Source organism: Geotrypetes seraphini, chromosome 4, assembly GCF_902459505.1.
Source record: "Geotrypetes seraphini chromosome 4, aGeoSer1.1, whole genome shotgun sequence".
NCBI classification, from domain to species: Eukaryota; Metazoa; Chordata; class Amphibia; order Gymnophiona; family Dermophiidae; genus Geotrypetes; species Geotrypetes seraphini.
This window is the reverse complement of record NC_047087.1, coordinates 140,044,931-140,069,427: the sequence shown is the minus strand read 5'-3', so window position 1 is coordinate 140,069,427 and position 24,497 is coordinate 140,044,931. Positions and strand designations below refer to the sequence as shown.

Sequence of the window (24,497 nt, the reverse complement as noted above, 5' to 3'; positions counted from 1 at the left end):
AAAACTTTGCTACTGGTCTTTAAAGTTTTGATTAATTGTGTACCTACTGTAATTACATCAAGTGTACATTTGTATCAACCCTACTCCCCACTAGAGTTGCCCGATTCAGGAAAAAAAATTTTGATTCGATTCAATTCAGCCTGTTGAATCGATTTTTCGATTCGATTTTTTTTCAAACATTCTGGTGGGTTTATTTTATAGCTTCTTCACCCCCTTTGCCCTCTCCTACCTACACTGGCGCTGTGGTGTAAATAAAATAAACAAAGACTTTTCCTCTCTCTGTTAAATCCTAGCTCATGTTCACGGTCTAACACTAACTTTGGCAGGATACACATTTCAAATCTAACATATTGTAATTACAAAACAGAAAACAAAATTATTTTTTCTAACTTTTGTTTGGTCATTATTCAAATCATGTTGGCCCAGGCTCTGGTTGTCTTCTGATAACTCAATTGCCAGGGGCTCCTTTTTTCTCCGTGCTAACCATCCATCTTCCATCTCTGTCCTCCCCTTCCGTTTCCCTTCCCTCCCCCGGAGATCTGGCTTCTTTTCTTTTTTTCATCTCCATCTCTGCAGCTGCAGCGATGGACCCACTGTCCCCAGATCCACCATCTCTCCTTTTCTCAACTACCTTTTCATCCAGCATCTCTCCCTCCTTCCCCACCATCCCAGGGTCTATAAATTCTCCCTTTCTCTTCCCAACTACCCTCCTATCCAGTATCTCTATCCCCCAAACACCCCCTCCACACTATCCCTTCTGTCTCTTTCTGTTCCTTCCCTCCATAAATCCCATTATCTACCATCTCTCTCCCTCTCCTCTATTTTTAGACCCATTATTTCTTTCCCCCCCATTCCAGCATATGCACGTCTCTTTGAAGCCCCCTTCCCTCCCTCCCTCTGTGTACTCCTACACCAGGGCCCCCCTTGAAGGCCTGTCCCCCCCCCCGAAGGCCTGCACCCCCTGAAGGCTTGACCCCCTGAAGGTCTGTCTCCCCTTGAATGCCTGCACTCTCCCCTAAAGGCCTGCCTGTTCCCCCTGGCCTCACGGTCTTACTTTTACTTAATTGGAGCAGCCTGCAGAGAAGATCACCAGTGCTAGCGACCCTTGCAGACTACCATTGGCCTCTGCAGCTGTCATTCCCTCTGCTGCGGTCCCACCCCTCCTCTGACGTCAGAGGCAGTATCGCAGCAGAGGAAATGACAGCTGCGGAGGCCGATGGTAGCCTGCAAGGATCACTAGCACCGGTGATCCTCACTGCAGGCTGCTCCGCTGCTCTACAGTAATTAAGTAAATATAAGAACAGAAGGTCAGGGGGGAAGCTGGACACTGCAGCACTTCCCGACTGACCCTCGCCCCCTGCTTTAGGAGGTGAGGGGGAGGGTCATTCACTGAATCGGGAGGCCGATTTCTTACAAAAACCAAATTGATTCGAATTGATTCACCCAAAGTGAATCGTAAATCGATTCGAATTGTGAATCGGGCAGCATTACACCTCCAACTTAGCCAGCAGATTAACCATTCCCCTTAACTACATACATGACATCTTGTTTGTCTGCTTTGTCTGTTTAGATTGTAAGCTCCTTTGAGCAGGGACTATCTTCTTTATGACTGTATAGTACTGCGTACATCTGGTAATGCAAATAATTAATAGTAGTAAAAGAGTCATTAGACTATATACTGTAACATTTCCGCCTTCCCATATTAGTGGTTACCAATTAGACCCTGCCATCACCCATTTTTTGAAGACTAGTTTATGGAGACGATCCCAACTGTGCATAATATCACTAGCTAGTAAGCTCTTAGATGGCAGTTTTTAAACAACCTACATAGTTGCAAACTATGCTGATAATTTTAACACACATGCGTTATACAATTTTTCAAAAGGGAACTCTGAATTATAGTAAACTGTAATTTGCACTTGCTATTTAAATGTCATAAGTGTTTGCTATTTTACCTCCCATCCCCACCCCTCCCCCTCCCCCTCCCATTAAACACATCTCAGTAAATAGCTTTGAAATATCAATAGCCTGAGAATCTAGGTTACAGCTAAGGTCTTACTCTGTTGCTATGACCCTGTGCTGGTATTGCAGTGTTTTTGTATTTGAATACTAAAAGGCTTGCCTGTTACTTCAGTGATAATGAACTTCCTGCTAGTATGGAGGTATGAAGGTAATGGGAATTTGTATACCACCTTTTTGTGACGTAGGCATTTCAAAGCTGACTTTCAAACTGTTGGGCATTAGAGAATTAAGTGACTTGCCCAGGGTCACAGGGAGCAGCATTGGGATTTGATCTCACAACCTCTGGGTGCAGAGGCAGCAGTTCTACCAGTGAGTCACACCTTTCCCAAGATATCAATGCAGGTTCTAAAGATGTTTTGTTCCTACCTCCATAGGTTAATGAATGGATTGAAAATATTGGAAACAAGCAACTACAGAAAATGAGTGAATTAGAAGACACATTGGAGATGCTGTATCGAGCACAAAATGAGTTTCTGGCATTAAATGCTGTTGCATGTGTAAGTATTGTACTGTAATAAAAAGTCATACTTGATCTGATTGCTCACACTATTTACAGAACTGTGATCCACATTGGATAAGGGAGTACCAGAGCTGCTGATGCCTCATAATTTGCTACTACAAAAGGTAGAGGGGCCTAACAATTTATTATTTATTAGTTATTTATATACCACATATCAATGGAGGTTGTCTAAATGGTTTACATTCAGGTACTCAAGCATTTTTCCCTCTCTGTCCTGGTGGGCGCTCAATCTATCTAACGTACCTGAGGCAATGGAGGATTCTTATACAATTCCACTTTATTCCAGGACCAGTGGGTCTTATAGCATGGCTTTGAAGCACGCATGGTCTTAACTAGCTAGAGCTATTCTTCAGCGGTGATCATCATGTTGCTTCACAGCAAGCAGATGTCCACAGTGGTGGCCTATCCAAAGGCTTGGAAGTGTTACCATGCCTGGTGTGCCCTGAGGCAAATGGACCCTTCTTTTACATCGATTCCTTGGCTCCTGGAGTTTCTGTAAGATGACTTGAATAAAGGTCTAGCAGTAGCTTCACTCCAGGTACAGATTACTGGGTTTTGTGTATGAGCGCTCGTTCCATGAGGGGCTCATTGGCAGTCCATCCAGATGTGGTTCGTTTCCTATGGGGAACGTTGCAGCTCAGGCCTCCATTGTACCTTCCCTGTCTAACCTGGAACCTTAATCAGGTTTGTCGCTCTCTTGCTCGCCCTCCATTTGTGCCTCTAGAGCAGGTGTCTCTGATGGATCTCACGCTCAGGACGGTCTTCCTGGTGGTTGTTACCTCAGCCTGTAGGATTTTGGAGCTGCAGGCCCTCTCCTGCAGGTATCCTTTTCTGCAGATTATGGAGTCCACGGTGATGCCGCATACTGTTCCTCCCTTTCTTCGTGTTTTCCACTTTCCATGTGAATCAGGAAGTTCGGCTTCCTGCTTTTGCTTCCTCTGGTTTGCGGGAGCAGGACTGGGTGTTGCGGTCCTTGGCCATGTGTAGAAGTTTATTGTGGTATCTGGAGGTCACCAATGAGTTTCACCTCTCTGACCACCTGTTTGTCTGGGTGGGTCTTACCTGCAGAAAGAAGCCAGCTTCTATGGCTACCATTTCCAGGCAGATTCACATGGCCATTTCCGTAGCTTATGTGGCGTTCAGAAAGAGACCCCCCTCGGGGTCCGGGCTCCTTCAACCAGAGGGGTTTTCCTCCTCTTGGGCAGAGTCGTCAGATGTTTCTCTGGATGAGATTTGCAGTGCCATTAACTGGTCCTCCAAGTTTTACAGCATCGATGTGGCAGCCAAGCAGGATGCTGCTTTTGGTGCCTCTGTTTTGCAAGCGGGCTCATCAGTCCCATCCTGAATTTTTGGGATTGCTCTGTTACGACCTACTGGTCCCGGAATAAAGTAAGATTGTACATGAACGAAAGATTAGGTTTTTACCTCTGCTAATCTTATTTCTTGTAAATCCACACTTTATTTCGGGAACCCACCCTATACTTGCTGATTTGCCGATTGCCTTCTGCGTTTCTGTCCAGTTTTTATGAGTGTCATCAGAATGGAGTTAGCACTCAGTTTGGGGGGTCCTCAGTTATGGTGCCCTCTTCTGTCAGTGCATTATGTTTCTACTTCTAGCACTGTTATTATCATTCAGGTTACTGATGTTTGTTATCCTGATTTGATTATGTTCCCTTGTTGCTGTTTTGCATTTATAATTGTGAGCAGAATATACTTACTTGGGGAGTGTCTCCGTACCCCTCTCTCTCTTGTTCTTATCCTCTACAGATGTTCCTGGCTGCTTTCAGACTGACTGGTGAGCATGCTCAGAGAGGAGATATGTAAGGGTGGGGGGAACCTTGAAGTTTTGAGGCTTCCTACAGACCCTGGTGGCTGGAGGGAAATAACCCGGAATAAAGTGTATATTTACAAGAAAGAAGATTAGCAGACGTATGAACCTAATCTTTCGTTAAGTAACTTGCCCAGGGTCATAAGGAGCATTGTGGGGTTTGAACCCACAACCTCAGGGTGCTGAGGCTATAGCTTTAACTACCAGGCCACATAATTGGAAAAAAAAAGAATTAATTGGGTGATAGGCGCCTATCTTATTAGGCTCAATACTACAAAAGAGAGGAACCCATCGCATGGTGACTAGCGGTGCCTAACTCCAAAGTAGGTATGTTTAGGGGTGAAGAAGGACTTAGGTGCCACTAAGCACGATTCTTTAAAGAACTTAGGTTTCTATAATATAGACCAGGGCTTACCAAGTCCGGTCCTCGAGATCTACTGGCTGACCAGGTTTTCAGGATATCCATAATGAACATGCATGAGAGAGATTTGCCTGCACTGCCTTCTTGGTATGCAAATCTCTCACATGCATGTTCATTGTGGATATCCTGAAAATCTGGCCTGCCAGTAGATCTCGAAGACCGGACTTGGGCAGCCCCGATGTAGACCTTTAAAACCCTGGCGTACATTACAGATGCCTAAGTTTTAAGTTAGGTGTGATTCTGTAATAGGTACTTAAGTATGATAAGAGATAGGCGCCTATTTTTAAAAGCAAAAGTGAAATCGGATTTACTTTTGCTTTCGCGTTGACATTTGATATACTTCTCCAGATGGAACCTGAGTGTCCCAACATTGAAAAACTCAAATGTCTAACACAGCATCATCACAGTTGAATAATTACAATGGTTTCATACACCAGAATACCGTTAATTGTAAGTTTGTGACACTTTCTAATTATCACATTTCGATTATTATTCAGACTCCTGAGGCAGGCCTTTCAAGGCCGAAAAACTATTGTGTTGAGTCATATAATACAGTAAAGTGATTGAGCACCGAAGGTCTCCTTCGTTGTTTCTTGCTTGTCTATTTTTAAACACCATTTACAGAAATTCTCCCTAAGGGCCCATGTGCTAATCAGCATGCGGTGATATAGCTGCGCTAACTGATTAGTACAGAACATACCTACTCTCTGCACCCCTTACACTTAAAAATGAATTATATTTTTTTAATGAGTGGGAGGCTTACTGCAACTTAGTAGAAGGTTCGTAGAGTCAGAAGGCATATGTGGACTAGTTTGGTCTTGGTTCTCTGCATTTTGGAAGAACTGTTGGTATGCAGTAAAAATGCATAATGAGATTTTCTCAACTTGGTCTTCATATTATGGAGTAACAAAGGGCCCTCTTCTCTCGATGATTCTTTTTTTTATATATATTTTTCAGCCTTTTAGGTATTGAATTCAAATCAATGGGTTTGTCCTATTATACTTAAAATGATAATGTTCAAATTGTTTTTCCTATTACTGTATTAATTGCTGAGATTCTTGAATTTATCACTGCTTCAAACATACCGTATTTTTCGCTCCAGAAGACACACTTTTTCCCCCCCAAAAGTGGGTGGAAATAAGGGTGCATCTTATGGAGCGAATACCCCCACTTATGCCCCCCTCACAACTTTTTTTATCCTCCCCGCACCTTTCTTTAATTGCCGGCAATCCATAACTCCATGTGGAGTGAATACCCCACCCACCACACCTTTCTTTAATCGTCGGCAGTCCAGCGAATACCTCACCCCATTCTTTAATCACCGGCAGTCCAGCGCTCAATATGGAGCAAATACCGCACCCACTGCACCTTTTTTTTTAACACCCCGCACCTTTCTTTAATCGCCGGCAGTCCAGCGCCCGTCTCCACCCCTTCTCAGCGACGGGATCGTGATGGTCTCCCGCCTTCTGATTGGCGGAGGGCAGATGGAGGGGGGCGTGTTCGTAGACATGCAGGTGCTACGGAGATGAGGTGGCACAACACGTGTTTTCTGCGGCGCTTTGTTTTCCTTGCAGGCTCCACTCTGAACTTGCTCCTGTTTGTACCGGGGAAGCGGCGGGGCTGAGGCTGAGAAGACTTGGTGGCCGTGGCTCCCCCCAGGCTGACTTCATCTCTCAACTGCTGCTACTACGTGTGCACAGCATTGCACATGAACCCACAGGGGAGATCGCAGAGGCCCACAAGAGAAGAGGACTCGGAGACACTGGACCTGGAGGCACTGGACTACTGGCAATTAAAAAAAGGTACCGGGGGGCTGCCTACCACCACCACCAGGCTGCCTACCACCAGACCACAAGACACACCTACATGTAGAGGAGGAAAAACCAAGAAAAAAAAATTCTGAACCATATTTTTTTTTTCCTTGGTTTTTCCTCCTCTACACATAGGTGCATCTTAAAGAGTGAAAAATACGGTACTTCAACTTGGATGACTAGCTAACTCTGTAAACGAAATACATAGAAAAATATTTTTTTGGGTGTTGGCAAGTCCCTCATCAGCTAATCTTCTAGTGCGACAGACACATTATTCCTGAACATTCGGGTAGTCAACCTATTTCCGCAAGAATTCTTATAGAAGGCCTCATTAGCATTCTTTTGCTCCGCCTCCCATCAGTCTGGACTGTCCTCCAGTTTCTCAGTTGTCTCTCCACAAGTGAGATAGTAGGAGCCTGTCTTTTCTACTCATGCTTGCTTATGGGGAATTTAGGAAACGCCTAAAAACATCTGTTTCTAAAGTATTTAGGCAACTAACCTCATCCCACAATAACTGTGTTAAATCTACTCAATTTGTAGCATTTTTCTTTTTTTTTTAATCTTTATTCTTTTTTAAATCAAACAATAAGTGCATAAAAATATATCATAAAAATAATTTCAATATAGCACTATATTATCTAGCACATGAAATAAGAACATAAGAACATAAGCAGTGCCTCTGCCGGGTCAGACCAGAGGTCCATCCCGCCCAGCAGTCTGCCCCCGCGGCGGCCCAACAGGTCATGACCTGCCTTAATCACCAGAAGGGTCCCCTTGCCCCCTAGGTTTCTCATTGAAGTCCTATCTTCCCATCAATGTCCTAACCCTCCGGCCTTGCACCTGCACGACCTGGTGAGCTGTCTATACTTATGCAACACCCCAGCACCTCCCTCAGTACCCCACGATCCCCTTTTCCCTCAGGAATCTGTCCAATCCCTATTTGAATCCCTGTACTGTACTCTGCCGGATCACTTCCTCCGGGAGCGCATTCCATTTGTCCACGATCCTTTGGGTGAAGAAAAACTTCCTTGCATTTGATTTGAACCTATCTCCCTTCAGTTTCTCTGAGTGCCCCCTCGTACCTGTCGTCCCTTTTAGTCTGAAGAACCTGTCCCTGTCCACCCTCTCTATGCCCCTAAGTATTTTGAAGGTCTCTATCATATCCCCCCTGAGCCTCCTCTTTTCCAGAGAGAAGAGCCCCAGTTTATCCAGCCTCTCGGCATATGGGCAGTTTTCCAGCCCTCTTACCAGTTTTGTTGCCCTCCTTTGGACTCTCTCAAGAACTGCCATGTCCTTATTGAGGTGCGGCGACCAATATTGAACGCAGTATTCCAGATGTGGGCGCACCATCGCTCGATACAGCGGCATGATGACTTCCCGTGTCCTGGTTGATATGCCCCTCTTGATGATGCCCAGCATCCTGTTGGCTTTCTTCGAGGCTGCTGCACACTGTGCAGATGGTTTCATGGATGGATCCACTAGCACACCCAAGTCTCTCTCAAGTCCGGTGTCTTCCAGCAATCTCCCCCCCATTTTATACTCGAACAACGGGTTCTTTTTCCCTATGTGCATGACCTTGCATTTATCTACGTTAAAGCGCATTTGCCATTTGTTTGCCCAGTCCTCCAGCTTATCGAGGTCCCTTTGCAGTTCCTCACACTCCTCCCTGGTCCTAACTCTGGCGCAGAGTTTGATATCGTCTGCAAATTTTATAACCTCACACTTTGCCTCCGTTTCCAGGTCATTGAAAAATATGTTGAAGAGTAGCGGCCCCAGCACCGATCACTGCGGCACACCACTCGTGACTCCCCGCCAGTCAGAATATTGGCCCTTTACTCCGACCCTCTGTAGTCTACCTGACAGCCAGTGCTTGATCCATCTGTGTATATCCCCGCCCACCCCGTGGTTCCACAGCTTCCTAAGCAGCCTTTCATGTGGCACCTTGTCAAAGGCCTTTTGAAAATCGAGGTAAATGATGTCTATGGGTTCCCCTTTGTCCACCTGACTGCTTATTCCCTCAAAGAAGTACAGAAGGTTTGTCAGGCACGACCTTCCCTTACAGAATCCGTGCTGGCTTGTCCGCAGTAGGCCATTTTTCTCGATGTGCTCGCAAATGCTGTCCTTGATCATTGCTTACACCATCTTCCCTATAACTGAAGTCAGGCTCACCGGCCTGTAGTTCCCGGGGTCACCTCTCGATCCCTTCTTAAAGATAGGTGTGACATTCGCCAGTTTCCAGTCCTCTGGTACCTCTCCAGTTTTCAAGGATAGGCTGCAAACATGCTGGATTGCGCCCGCTATTTCCTGACTTAGTTCCTTTAGAACCCTTGGGTGGATCCCGTCCGGTCCCGGTGATTTGCCGCTTTTCAGTCTATCAATCTGCTTGAGGACATCCTCCCGACTTACCTCTATATGCCCCAATCTTTTGGCCTGCTCCCCACTCATGAGCTCCTCTGAGTCCGGTATATTGGACGTGTCCTCGCTCGTGAAGACCGACGAGAAGAACGTGTTCAACCTCTCAGCTACCTCTTTATCCTCCTTAATCACTCCCTTCCTATCCCCATTGTCCAATGGCCCCACCTCCTCTCTCACTGGTTGCTTCCCCTTTACGTAACTGAAGAATGCCTTGAAGTTTTTCGCCTCCCTGGCCAGCCCCTCCTCGTATTTCCCTTTTGCTTTTCTAACCTCTCGGTGGCATTCCTTTTGGCATTTCCTGTGCTCCTGGTGATTTTCCTCCGTTGGATCCCTCTTCCATTTCCGGAAGGACACTTTCTTGTCACTGATTACCCTCTTTACTTCAGGTGTCATCCAAACCGGGTCTTTTGACCGCTTGTTCTTGTGGCCTTTCCTGAAACTGGGGATGTACAGTTTTTGCGCTTCCTGCAGTGTGTCCCTGAGAAGGGTCCAGGCGCTCCCTACAGTCTCCATCCTAAAGCCGTTCCTGAGCTTCCTCCCCACCATTTTCCTCATAGCAACATAGTTCCCTTTCCTGAAGTTGAGCGCAGTCGTTGCGGTCCTCCCCACTATGGGTGACCCCCTTTCTAATGTGAATCTGATCACGTTGTGATCACTGTTGCCTAGTGTTCCTCCCACTTCTACCCCTCTTGCAGACCCCCCTAATACGTTAAGGATGAGGTCAAGAGTAGCACCCCCTCGCGTCGGTTCCTTGACCAGTTGCTCCATGAAGCAGTCCCTCACAGCTTCTACGAATCCTGCTTCCCTCGTGGAGTTGGAGTGTCCCGTACTCCAGTCTATCCCCGGGTAGTTGAAGTCCCCCATCACTGTTACACTTCCAGTCCTGCATTCCTGTCTCAGTTCTGCTTCCAAGTCGTGTCCTATTGTTTCTGACGCACCAGGCGGGCGATAATACAGCCCCAGCTTTATGTCTGCACTCTTCTTTCCCGGCAATTTGACCCATAGCGATTCTAGCTCCTCTGCCTTTGTTGCCGTATCGATCCCAATCGAGTAGATATAGTCCTTTATATACAGCGCTATGCCTCCCCCCTTCTTGTGGGTCCTGTCCCTCCTGTAGAGCTTGTACCCTGGCAGTGCCACATCCCATTGATTTTCCTCTGTCCACCAGGTTTCTGTAATTCCTATTATATCCAGGTCCTCCCCCTTGGCCATGACTTCCAGTTCACCCATCTTAGCCATGAGGCTTCTTGCATTTGCATATAAGCACTGTAGGTCCCGGTGTTTGTCCTCCACCTCTGCCTTTACCTGGACCGCCTTCCCTTGGGTCTAGGGCCGTTTTCCCGCTCCCGGTGCCTCTGCTGTGCCCTCCGCCTTTACCCTCGCAACTCTCTTCCTCCCCATGTCCCCTCCACCCCACCTCCCCGCTTTTCCCCGGGGAGTACCAGCCCCCTCCCGTGCTATCGTCCCCTGGGCCTTGGTTTGTTCCCCCGTGCCTTGTGGCTCCCCTTTGCCCTGTGGCTCCACCTTATTGCCTTCTGTTTGCACCCTGGTGCCATCTTGTCCTCGCTGTCTGATCGCGAGTTCCATCGGACCCCCGTCCTCCTCCCTACAGTCAACCCGTTCAGCATCTTTTCTGGATACTGCTGTCCGAAGCGTCATCAGGTCAGCTGTCGGCTTTCCCCCTCTCTGTAGTTTAAAGCCCTCTCGATCTTCTTCTTTACGTTGGCTGCTAGTATTCTTGTTCCCACCGTGCTCAGGTGCAGGCCATCCCGCCTGTAGAGCTTGCTCTTTCCCCAGAAGGACAACCAGTTCCTCACAAAGTGGAAGCCCTCCTCCTTGCACCACCTCCTCAGCCACGCATTCACCTCCTGGAGCTCGACCTGCCTTCTAGCATCTGCCCTCAGGACCGGCAGGATCTCCGAGAATGCTATCCTCTGTGACCTCTGTTTCAGCTTCCTTCCCAGGACCCTGAACTGGTCTGTTAGCGCAGGCATGCTGAAATTCCTCCGGCTCACATCATTTGTTCCAACGTGGACAATTACTGCTGTCTCCTCCATTTCGGCTCCGTCCAAGATCCTCTCGATTCTGTCGGCAATGTCCTTTGTCCTGGCCCCATGGAGACATGTCACCAGCCGGTCCTCTCGACCTCCGGCTACGTGACTCTCCACCTCCCTCAGGATCGAGTCTCCCACAACAATTGCAGTCTTTCCCTTCCTCAAGAGCCTCCTCTGCCTCAGGTCCGTGTCCATGGTGAATCTGGGCGCTTCTCCCTCGTGGTCCTTGGCCTCCTCTGCCCTCCTGGCCTCTCCACTAGGTCCATCCTCCGGTGGGTCCTGGCTCTCGTCTGATGACACCTGTCTGAGTTGCTGCTGGTTCTGCTCCTCGACCCTCCTGTAGCTCTCCTCGATGAATCTCTCAAGGTCCCTCACCTGATCTTCAATGGAGCTGTTTCTGTCTGGATCCTCAGACGCCTGGCATGGCTCCTCTGAAGCGTGCAGCCCCTCCAGGTCCTGAACCCTGGCCTGCAATCTCGCGACCTCATACTTCAGGCCTTCCAGCTCCCGGCACCGACCGCATATGTACTCCCGCCTTCCCGAGGGGAGGTAGTCGTACATATGGCACCCCATGCAGTATACTGGAAAGCTCTGGTGTATTCCGGCTGCCTCCATTTCTGTCTTATCCGCTCTGCTCTCCGGTCTCCCTCAGCTCTCCGCTCTGCTCGTTTGGTCCGTCTATTTGCTCTCCGCTCTCTTGTCTGCCTGCTCTGCTCTCTCCTCTGGCTCTCACCACTCTGGTCTCCTCTGATCTGTTGGTGTCCTCACTCCCTCGCTCTCCCTCTGCCTGCTGCTGCTGTGTCCTCTCTCCCTCTGCCTGGTGCTGCTGTGTCCCCTCTCCCACTCTCACTCTCCGCCTGCTGCTGCTGTGTCCTCTCTCCCTCTGCCTGATGCTGCTATGTCCCCTCTCCCACTCTCGCTGACCGCCTGATGCTGCTGTGTCCTCTTTCCCTCTGCCTGGTGCTGCTGTGTCCCCTCTCCCACTCTCACTCTCCGCCTGCTGCTGCTGTGTCCTCTCTCCCTCTGCCTGATGCTGCTGTTTACCCTCTCCCACTCTCGCTCACCGCCTGATGCTGCTGTGTCCTCTTTCCCTCTGCCTGGTGCTGCTGTGTCCTGTCTCCCACTCTCACTCTCCGCCTGCTGCTGCTGTGTCCTCTCTCCCTCTGCCTGCTGCTGCTGTGACCTCTCACCCACTCTCACTCTCCGCCTGCTGCTGCTGTGTCCTCACTCCCTCTGCCTACTGCTACTGTGACCTCTCACCCACACTCACTCTCTGCCTCCGGTTGTGTGCTGACCTTGGTGTAGTGCCCTGGCCCTTCTCAAGGCCCTTCGCAAAGGCGCTCTCGCTAATAGTGTAAAACTCCCACTAATAGTGTAAAACTCCCACCCTCCCCCCTTCATCCCATTCTCAATTAAAATAGAATATGCAAAATTATATAACATATTATAATATCTTGTATTTAATTACATCCCAAATCCACCCTCCCCCCTTGAGTGTGCTGGATAAAACTAAGAAAGAAAAGAAAAGGAACAGAAAAGAAATGATGTCTATTCATCACAATATTTTTCCCATGGTCCCCATATCTTTATAAAGTTATTATATGTCCCTTTTTGTACTGCTATTACTCTTTCCATCTTAAAAATATGGCACAACGAATTCCACCAGAATATGAAATTAAGATTCTTATGATTTTTCCAATTATTGGTAATATGTTGAATGGCTACCCCTGTCATAACTAATAAAAGTTTGTTGTTATATGACGATATTTGACTCTTTTTTCTCATAGCCATTCCAAATAAAACAGTATCATAGGAGAGGGCAACATGGTTTTCCAATAAAGAGTTTACTTGAGTCCAGATTGAATTCCAAAATGACTTAATGAAGGGTCAATAATAAAGTAGATGGTCTAATGTTCCTGGTTCCAGATTACAATGCCAGCATCTATTAGACTTAGAGCTATCCAACTTTTGTAATCTAACAGGGGTCCAAAACGCTCTATGCAACAAAAAGAACCAAGTTTGTCTCATAGATGCTGACACTGTACATCTCATCCTCCAAGACCAAATTCGTGGCCATTGAGATGCAGAAATCTGATGCTTACCGTATTTTCACGCAAATAACGCGCACCCGTATAAAACGCGCACACGGGTATAGCGCGCAGAAATCACGATGATATGTACAAAAACTTTGGTATACCGCGCTCACGGGTATACCGCGCATGCTGCCCGACGCTCCTTTCGCCCGCCCTGACTTTCCGTGCGCTGTCCCGACTCTCCGTTCACCCCCCCTGACTTCCGTGCACTGTCCCCCCTTGAAGGTCTGTCCCCATCCTGAAAGCCTGATGCCCCCCCCCGACGTCCGATACATCCCTCCCCCCGAAGGACCGCCGACTCCCCAACAATATCGGGCCAGGAGGGAGCCCAAATCCTCCTGGCCACGGCGACCCCCTAACCCCACCCCGCACTACATTACGGGCCGGAGGGGTCCCAGGCCCTCCTGCCCTCGACGCAAACCCCCCTCCCCCCAACGACCGCCCCCCCCCAAGAACCTCCGACCGCCCCCCCAGCCGACCCGCGACCCCCCTGGCGACCCCCACGACCCCCCTACCCCCCTTCCCCGTACCTTTGGTAGTTGGCCGGACAGACGGGAGCCAAACCCGCCTGTCCGGCAGGCAGCCAACGAAGGAATGAGGCCGGATTGGCCCATCCATCCTAAAGCTCCGCCTACTGGTGGGGCCTAAGGCGCGTGGGCCAATCAGAATAGGCCCTGGAGCCTTAGGTCCCACCTGGGGGCGCGGCCTGAGGCACATGGTCGGGTTGGGCCCATGTGCCTCAGGCCGCGCCCCCAGGTGGGACCTAAGGCTCCAGGGCCTATTCTGATTGGCCCACGCGCCTTAGGCCCCACCAGTAGGCGGAGCTTTAGGATGGATGGGCCAATCCGGCCTCATTCCTTCGTTGGCTGCCTGCCGGACAGGCGGGTTTGGCTCCCGTCTGTCCGGCCAACTACCAAAGGTACGGGGAAGGGGGGTGGGGGGGTCGTGGGGGTCGCCAGGGGGATCGCGGGTCGGCTGGGGGGGCGGTCGTTGGGGGGGAGGGGGGGTTTGCGTCGAGGGCAGGAGGGCCTGGGATCCCTCCTGCCCGTAATGTAGTGCGGGGTGGGGTTAGGGGGTCGCCGTGGCCAGGAGGGTTTGGGCTCCCTTCTGGCCCGATATTGTCGGGAAGTCGGCGGTCCTTCGGGGTGGGGGTGCGAGTGGTCCTGCCGGGGGGGGGGATGTATCGGACGTCGGGGAGTCGGCCGGGCAAGAGGGCTTGGGCTCCCTCTTGCTCCGATCGTGGATGCGGGTGCGGGTGGGAGCGCGTGCGAGCGGTCGTTCGGGGTGGGGGTGCGAGCGGTCCTGCTGGGGGGGTGAATCGGGCGTCGGGCGGGGTGGGAACTATGTTTTAAAACTTTTGTATACCGCGCTCACGCATATAACGCGCGAGGGGTATGCGCGGTAGGTAAAAACGCGTATAACGCGCGCGTTATATGCGTGAAAATACGGTAATCTCAATGCTCCAAATGTCTCTAAGACCACACTTTGGTTTCTTATTCAAGTATCCAGATAATAATTTATATAATTTGTAACATTTTTCAATCAATGTTAACCGGCAGAACATTGTTATATCCATTCAATCTGTAACATCTTTTAATTATTGTAAACTGCATAGAACTTCACGGTCCTGTGGTATATAAACTGTTATATTATTATTATTACCATTAAATTTAGTTTTTCCTTACTGTTTGCAAGGCTTTTTCGATGCTACAGAGGATCCCAAGCTTAGGGCATCTTTAGCTACGGGAGAACACAGGTTGAAGATCTGCTTCCAAAGGACAGATTGCTTTGCAGTGTACGTATTTGGAAAACCTGCACTAACAGTTTGTGGGCTCAGGAACCAATCCCTTGGGAGCAAGGCTAGCCCCTGGGTCCTCTGTAGCAGGAGATGCTGTTTCATTTCTAAGGGTGGGAGGGGAGCAGATCCGGATCTGGTGGAAGCTCTTGATCTTGGAGAGGATCCCACTGTGCGCAGGCTGTTTAAGCCCTCAGCACTTTTTTAGGTGATCATGAAATCCCTACAGGAATTAAAGATAGAGACTCCACAGTCCTCTGTCACACAGTGCTCACTTATGAGCAGCACAAAAGCACAGACCACATTTCCCCTCTGAAGACTTTCTTAGAGATCAGACTCCACAGGTGACCCTTGCGGAGAGGAATGCCGGCCTAGTGCCTAACCCTCAGTAGCCTGGTTCTAAGAGAGAGGTTGTAGAGGCTCATCATTAAAGATAGTTTTCACAGCAAGCAGTAAACTGCATATATAATTTGCATATATTTACTTAAGGAGAGAGCTGTTGACGAAAAAGCTTCTTTGGATCTGTTTATGACATTTTTGAGACTTTGGGGAGTAGTAAATGGGAGAGAGGCCTGGAAAACTGTTAAGTCAGGCCAAGCATGCTATACTTCATCTCTCACCCTAACCGAAAAGTGCCCCTTGAAGAGAGACCTCTGGCTGGTATCATAGAAAAATATGTTTTAGTCTAGATCAGTATTTTAGGTTGCATTTCAGGGCATAAGATAAGATTAGGGCACAAATAGCTGTTGAGGTAAGTCTGTGGTGTTAATTCCTACCCGCCCACCCCAAGGTGGAGCTTTTTGATTTATAGGCTCTTTAGCCAACCAGGAACAGGGCATTGCTTTGATAGGATTTTTAAGCTCTTTCGTTTTTTCTTCCAGATGTAAGTACTTCTGCAACCACAGATATGACTGGGAAACATTGTGTTACCAAAGCTGCTGCTCATGTTACAGCTTCTGTCTCAATGCAGACAGAAAATGTTACCCAGGCAGAGGGAGTGGTTCCATGTGCAAACTGTATTCAGCCTGAATTCCTCATGAAGGAACTAAAGGAACTGACAGAGGAGGTGGCAAGACTGAGAAGCATCCGTCTAAATGAGAGTAAATCGATGAGGCGTCAAAGATTTCCAGCTGTAGGGAAGAAGAGGCTGTACTGAGAGAAGACAGCTGGATTCAGATTACGGAACCTTGCAAGACTGGCACTGAAACTCCGCCCGCCCTTGAACTGAAGAACCGGTATGCTGCCCTGAAGGTGGAGGAGATGAAAGCATCTGAGGGAGAGGAAGGACCAAAGCATGAAATCCCAAAAATTACTGGATTCTCTAGAGGTAGATCTTGTCAGGCAAATCTGATCAATTTCTTTGACTGGGTGACTAGAAAATTCGATAGAGAGAGTGCACTAGATGTAGTGTATTTAGATTTTAGCAAAGCCTTTGACAGTGTTCCACACAGACGTCTAATAAATAAACTGAGTGTCCTCAGGATGGGCTTCAAAGTGACAGGCTGGGTCAGGAACTGGTTGAGTGGAAGATGACAGAGAGTAATGGTCAATGGATATCAGTCTAAGGAAAGGGATGTTACCAGGAGTGTGCCTCAAGATTCTGTTCTCAGACTTGTTCTTTTAACATTTTTTAAGCGATATTGCTGCAGGGCTTTCGGATAAGATTTGCCTCTTTGAAGATGATACCAAAATCTGAATAGAGTAGACCCCTGGATGGTGTGAATAACATGAGGAAAGACCTTGTGAAGCTTGAAGAATGGTTTGAAATTTGGCAGCTAAAATTTAATGCTAAGAAATGCAAGGTCATTTATTGGGCTGCAAAAACCCGAAGGAAAGGTACAGTTTAGGGGGTGAAGAACTATGTACATGTTAGAAGAGCGGGACTTGGGTGTGAGTGTATGTGATGATCTTAAGGTGGCCATACAGGTTGAAAAAGTGATGGCAAAAACTAGAAGGATGCTAGGGTGCATAAGAAGAGGTATGGCCATTAGGAAAAAGGAGGTATTGATGCTCCTGTATAAGACTGGTGAGACCTCATTTAGAATATTGTGTCTAATTCTGGAGACCATATCTTCAAAAAGATAGAAAAAGGATGGAGTTGGTCCAGAGGAAGGTTTAAAAGCAGTTGCAGCAGCATCTTTTTTTGCCTATACAGTGGTACCTTGGATTACGAGCATAATCTGTTCCAGGAGCATGCTCGTAATCCAAAATGCTCGTTTATCAAAGCGAGTTTCCCCATAGGAAATAATGAAAACTCGCTTTGATACGTTCCCCCCCCCCCCACGAGAACCGGTATTGTTCCCCCCGAAGGTCCCCCCTGTGATCCGGCACCCCCCGGCTGCGATTTGGCAACCCCCACCACGATCCGGCACCCCCCCCCCGCCACGATTGGGCATCCCCTGCCGCGATCCAGCACATCTCCCAACGCGATTGGGCACCCCCCCCCCCCCCCGCCGCTTCTTACCGTCATCTGGGCACCGGCACCGGCATGTCCTGTGCTTGGTGCCGGTGCCCAAAGATCGGCCTCCTCTTCTGCTGGGCCTTGAGCATCTGCGCATGCTCAAGGCCTGCAAGTTCACGTTCAGGACAAGCAGGCAGCATATTCTCACTGATGGGTGACGGCACCGACAGAGCCCCGGTACGGACACTTTAGAGTGAATTGCACTCTAAGAACTTAGAAAATTCTACCTAGCCCGCATTGCGCATGCGCAAGTGCCTTCCCGCCTGAAGGAGGCGTGTGGTCCCTCAGTTTCTGCGGAGCTAAGAAATCGCGTTTCAACGGCTGTTGAAATTTTTTCGCTGCCTTCCAGCTCCTGCGGCTATTTTTTCTGACTTTTTGTCGTCTTTCGGTTTTTCTTTTTCATTGTTTAAAAAAAAAAATCTTCTTAATTTTCGTGTTCTTGCGGCTCCCATTGAGGTGAGTGCCTCCCATTGAGGTGAGTGCCTCATCATCGGCCTCCTCATCTCCAGAGTGCAGAGCAGCACCAAAGGTACCGGCGAAAAAGCAAACAGTACCGGTGCAATCTCTGGAGGACAAAATTGCAGCAATCATGCAAGTCCAATTACGGAAGCAGTTACAAATCTTACTCCCTGTCTTGGCGACACCGGCTTCGGTGCCGGTCCGGTCTGAGCCTCTATTATCAGCATCGACTCTTGCGGTAATGGTTCACTCTGATGCTTGGTTGTCGACTCCCACCCTTACGGCTCCGGTGTGGTCTGAGCCTGTTTTGTCGGCACCGACCTTTGCGGAACCGGCGTCTACAGTTGTACCGCCTCAGCAAAGGTCTTCGACGCCGATTCAGGGGTCGATGTCGGAGCCAGTTCGACATCGTTCTTCTGCCCATGCCTCCCCTGACACGATGCCGGTCAGATCGGGGAAATTAGTGCGGAAGACTAAGCATGTTGAGTCCTCGACACCGGGTTCTCGGGGTTTACCACCGGTGTGGGACTCAGATCTCTGGGAAGATTCTGAAGAGCTTCTTGTGTCAGATGAAGAGTCTGATTCCAAAAAATCTAAAGCATTATTAGATGCATTGGATTTTGATCAGCCGCCTAAGGAGTTCCTCAAGCTCCCCCTTCATGACATTTTGTGAGAGACTTTTTATAAAAACCTTGAAACTCCTTTAACCATCCCTGGAGCTCCTCGTAAACTGGATGCTCTTTATAGGGTTATTTCTGTCCCAGGTTTTGACAAGCCTCAACTTCCTCATGAGTCCCTCCTGGTGGATTCCACTCTGAATAAGGCTACAGGGGCCAGTGTTTATGCTTCTGTTCCTCCTGGCAGAGAGGGTAAGACAATGGACCAATTTGGCAAGCGTTTGTTTCAAAATACCATGCTTGCCAATCGGTCTGACAATTATGCTTTCCATTTTTCCTTTTATCTCAAGCACTTGGTTCAGCAAGTGTCTGCACTTCAGAAGTATCTACCTGAGCGCAAGGTACCCCTTTTACAACAGTATATTTCCAGTTTGTTACAACTGTGAAAGTTTTTGGTATGCTCAATTTATTACACCTTTGAGCTTATAAATCGAACTACTGCCATGTCTGTGGCTATAAGATTCTTAGCTTGGCTTAGGGTATCTGAGCTGGATATTAACCACCAAGATCGCTTAGCCAATGCTTCTTGTTTGGGCGATGAACTTTTTGGAGAGTCTAGATACCACTACCCAAAAGTATCGGCTCATGAAACCAGGTGGGATACTTTGATTAAGAACAAGAAGAAGCCTCCACCTGCTCATCCTTTCAGGCCACAGTCTTCTTATCAAAGACGTTTTACTGCTCGACCTCTGCAGCCAGCTCAGTCTCAACCTCGTAGACAAAGGCAACAGCAGCAGCAGCAGCAGAAGCAACAAGCTGCACAACCCAAAGCTGCACAGCCTTTTTGACATGTTTCTTTGAGGCGTAGCCAGTCTTCTCATTTCTCAACCTTGCCCTCAGCCCATCAGGGGTTGTCTTCAGTTGTTCATCACTCGTTGGGAGCTCATAACCTCGGACCTTTGGGTCCTCAACATCATTCGTCAGGGTTACTCTCTGAATTTTCAGACTCTTCCACCAGACAGTCCTCCAAGAGAGTCTGCTTTGAACCCTACACAGTCTTTCCATCTGCAGGAGGTGCAATCCCTTCTGAATGCCATCAAGAAAGTTCCTCTCGATCAGCGGGGTTAGGGATTCTACTCCCGTTACTTCTTGGTACCCAAGAAGACTGAAGGACTGAGACCCATCCTGGATCTCAGAGATCTCAACAAATTTCTGGTAAAGGAGAAATTCAGGATGCTATCTCTCACTCTGCTATATCCTCTTCTCAATCATAACGACTGGCTATGCTCCCTAGATCTTAAGGAAGCATACACACATAAACCTATTCATCCGGCTTCCTGGAAATACCTCAGGTTTCAGATCTATCATTGCCATTACCAATACAAGGTACTCCCCTTCGGTCTGGCATCTTCTCCCAGAGTGTTCACGAAGTGCCTGATTGTAGTGGCCGCATCTCTCCGTTTTTCCTTACCTGGACGACTGGTTAATCAAGGCTTCTTCATCTCAGGAAGTGGTCCAAGCAACATCTCAGACCATTTCTTTTCTGCAGATTCTGGGATTCGAAGTCAACTTCCCCAAATCACATCTCATTCCGACTCAACGTCTTCAGTTCATTGGTGCAATCCTGGACACAACTCTCATGAGAGCGTTCCTCCCACCGGATTATCTTCAGACTCTCATCTGTCTATGTCAGCAAGTGCTTCCACTTCAAACCATTTCTGCCAGACACAGGATGATTCTTCTAGGCCACATGGCTTCCACAGTTCATGTCACGCCATTGGCAAGACTCCATCTGCGTACTCCTCAGTGGACTCTGGCTTCTCAGTGGTCTCATGCAATGGATCATCCTTTACAGTACATATCTGTGACATCGTTCTCTTCTGCAGGCGCTTCAATGGTGGTTGACCTCCTCCAATCTTTCCAGAGGTCTCTTTCACTTGCCTCATCACAAAATCATCACGATGGATGCGTCTCCTTATGCGTGGGGGGCACACATGGACGATCTGCAGACTCAGGGTCTTTGGACTGCCAGGGAGAGCAAATTTCACATCAATTTCCTGGAACTCAGAGCGATGTTTTATGCCCTCAAGGCGTTCCAACATCTTCTCTATCCTCAAGTCCTCCTCCTTTGCAGACAATCAAGTAGCAATGTACTACATAAATAAGCAAGGAGGCACGGGTTCTCTCTGTTGTGTCAGGAGGCCCAGAAAATTTGGACTTGGGCAACAGCTCGCAATCTCTTCTTGAAGGCTGTCTACATTCAAGGAGAGAAGAATTCACTAGCAGACAACCTCAGCAGAATTCTTCAACTTCACGAATGGACTCTCGACTCTGTAACTCTCCAGTCTGTATTTGCTCAATGAGGGCACTCCAAATGGATACATTTGCAGCCCCTCACAATCATCAGTTGCCCCAGTTTTGCTCCAGACTTTACTCTCCTCTCCATCTGGCAGCGGATGCTTTTCTTCTGGATTGGACGGGTCGGTTTCTATATGCCTTCCCTCCACTTCCTCTCATGTTGAGAATTCTGTTCAAGCTCAAGAGAGAGGCAGCCACCATGATTCTCATTGCTCCATGGTGGCCCAGACAACATCGGTTCTCCCTTCTACTTCAACTCAGTTCCAGGGAACCCATACTTCTGCCAATATTTCCTCTCAAGCCTCTACCTGTCATCTGAGACCTTAATGTGGATCTTTCTAGTTTGATGAAGCCACCATTTGAACCAATGGCCACAGCTCATCTCAAGTTTCTTACCTGGAAAGTGGTCTTTCTTATTGCTCTCACCTCTGCCAGGAGGGTCAGTGAGTTAGAAACACTAGTACCGTGTTTCCCCGATGGTAAGACACTGTCTTATTTTTTTTGGAAGGCCAAAATATGCTCTAGGGCTTATTTTCGGGGGGATGCCTTATTTACCCTTTCATGTCCCCTCTGTATCTCTATCCTTTCTCTCTCTCTTCTGTTCCCTCACCCACGAGTCCTGCATCTGGCCCTCTCCCTTCTACCTGCACCTGGCAACACCCCCCTGCTCCGCGGCTCTCTTCAGCAACTTGTCAGCAGCGGTGATCAAGACAAGCTACCGACATCGAGGCCTTCCCTCTACGAGTCCCGCCTTTGTGGAAAAAGGAAGTTGAAACAAGCGGGACTCGCAGAGGGTAGGCCCCGATGTCAGAAGCTTGTGTCGATCGCTGCTGCTGAGTTGCCGAAGAGAGCTGCAGAGCAGGGGATGTGGCCGGAAGCAGGTAGAAGGGAGAGGGAGATAGGAAGGCTGTAGATCTCCGGAGCATGACACCGACCCCGGCCAGGATGATTTCTTTTTCAGGCGTGCATCTTACAAGTCCGGCGTCGCGGCGGGAAATAGCCATGCTGAGCAGTGAGCTCAGTACTACACAGATGAAAGCCTTGCTTGCTGTTTGGTCCGGCGGCACGGCCGCCGGACCAATCAGCAAGCAAGGCTTTCATCTGTGTACGTGCTGAGCTCACTGCTCAGCATGGCTATTTCCCGCCGCGACGCCGGACTTGTAAGTTGCATGCCTGCGTGACACACTACCGGAGCCACGGCAAAGGTGGAAAAGAGCCGCATGCGGCTCTGGAGCCGCGGGTTGCCGACCCCCGCGATAGACGGAGGGACCACACGGAGTCACCCACCGTACCACCCGATTCGGGTAAGCGCAGGTATCGGTGGGTGGCTTATTTGCGGGGGGGGTGCCTTATTTTACAATTTTTTCTAAAAAGGGGGGGCTGTCTTATTTGATGACCCTGCCTTATCATCGGGGAAACACGGTAGCAGATCCACCTTTCAATTTTCCATCATGATAAGGTGGTTCTGCGTACACATCCAAAGTTTCTTCCAAAAGTTGTCTCTGACTTTCATTTCAGTCAGTCGATTGTTCTACTAGTATTTTTTCCTAGGCCTCATTCTCAACCTGGAGAAGCAGCCTTGCATACTTTGAACTGTAAACGAGCTTTGGCCTATTACCTTGATCGCACAAAGCCCCACAGAACTTCTCCCCAACTCTTTATCTCTTTTTATCCAAACAAGTTGGGGCATCCTATTTCCAAGAGAATGATTTCCAACTGACTTGCCGCCTGCATCTCGTTCTGTTATGCTCAGACCAGCCTGACACAGCCCATAAAGTTAGAGCTATGGCAGCTTCTGTGGATTTCCTCAGATCTACTCCTATTGAGGAAATCTGTAAAGCTGCCACCTGGTCCTCAGTTCATACCTTCACTTCTCACTACTGTCTGGAGTCTTTCTCCAGGTGGGATGGGCACTTCGGCCTATCTGTGTTACAAAATTTATTTTCCTAATAGCCAACTTTCCCATCATCCCATTCTGTTAGCTTGGAGGTCACCCATCAGTGAGAATATGCTGCCTACTTGTCCTGGGATAAAGCACAGTTACTTACCATAACAGGTGTTATCCAGGGACAGCAGGCAGATATTCTCACAACCCACCCACCTCCCCGGGTTGGTTTCTTAGGTGGCTTATTTTAACTGAGGGACCACGCGCCTCTGTCGGGTGGAAAGGCACTCGCGCATGCGCGGTGCAGGCTAGCCAGAACTTTATAAGTTCTTAGAGTGCAATTCACAGTGTCCTGTCACACCCACGCTCTTGAGCTGCGTCATGAGCCCACGGGATCGTGACAAAGTTCTCTGGCCCGGCGTGTCCCTTACCACCAAGGGACCCTTCAGGACTTTACCTGACTTACTATTAGCCTAATAAGGACATGCAAGGGCAGAGTCCAAGTCAGAATACATCAAATCTTAGCTTTATTATGGTTACTGGTTTCACAAAGCAAAAATGCAGGCTTCAGCTTAGCAGTTTCAAAACAATCATTCACCTTTGGCAAACATAAGCTTCTCATCCAGAGACAAAACCCTCAAATCCAGTGTCCAGGTTTTGTAAGTAAAGCATAATTTAGTCCCCTGATTCTGGACATTCTCAGTATCCTCAAACACAGTCCTCTTCACCAGAGCAGGTAGTTTTAAGAATATAAGTTTGGAACATTTACTAACCTGCTTATTCCCCAGCAGCTCTGCCAATTCGTGGACATGTAAAGCACAGAAGAAAAAACTCCAAACAAAAACTGAACAACAAAAGCAGGCAAGCAGGTCACATGGTTTCCCTTCAGCTCAACGTTTCCCCAAACAAAGTGTTGTTCTGTAAGTAGGCATAACATTCAGAAGCACAGGTTTTGTAAGGAAAACTTAGCACAGCCAAGTGTGTGGAGAAGTTTTACTTTGGATAGCCTTGGCTCTGGGAACGTTCAGGGCTCTCAGAACGTTTCCCTGCTGAGACGTTACTGTGATTAATTATGCACAGCTGTGGGGGAGGAACGTACTCTGCTCAGCCTAGATGCTAACAGGAAAATACCTCCAAACATTTGTTAGGCTCAAAATTAAAGCTCTCAGGCACAAACTTAAAGTTCAATATAAAAGGAGAGAAATACAAATCTCCTTCAAAAGAAAAACACTGTCTTCTCTGGAGGCTCAGAGATTGTAGGCAAAGACACAGCACATATCTCTCACTGCATTTCTATATCCATGGGAAAAGCCTCAGGTCCTACCAGACTCTCCTGCGTGTCCATGGCTTCCCCTGGGTTTTGTTCCCAACTCTCAGAGGCAGAAGCCAGCTTCTATGTATCTACCATCTGGCAGTCAGTTTCCCTAGCCTCCTTAGACTGGGGAAAGAAAATCTCCCTTTCTCTCCGGCTCTTGCCAGCTTCCATTTTCCACAGTTCAGCCAGGTTCTCTCCAGCTTGCCTCCACTCTGCTTGCTCCCCTAGTGTTCTGCACTGCCTCGTTTTAAGCTAAGGAGAGACACTCCCCCTTAGCCTAGGTGGCGGAAGGGCCTTCCACACACTGGCTTGTTCCATCTGGCTAAGTGCAGGTTCCTTTCCAGCCTTGACTCTTACAGGGATAGGCTGCTGGAAAAGTAGAAATCTCCTGGCAGGGTTAGGGACAGGTTTAAACTGTGCAGCTTTCAAACCTGTCCTTTCCC

The 24,497-nt window shown here is 48.6% G+C and overlaps 1 protein-coding gene across 1 annotated transcript in view; it reads left to right on the top strand.

Annotated features, from left to right (window-relative positions):
* The window catches only part of PLEKHG4 (pleckstrin homology and RhoGEF domain containing G4), a 517,593-nt gene that overhangs the window by 283,443 nt on the left and 209,653 nt on the right, over positions 1–24,497 (top strand). The window contains 1 exon segment of the mRNA XM_033942931.1: positions 2,397–2,519. Within this exon segment, the coding sequence (XP_033798822.1) occupies positions 2,397–2,519 (123 nt within the window).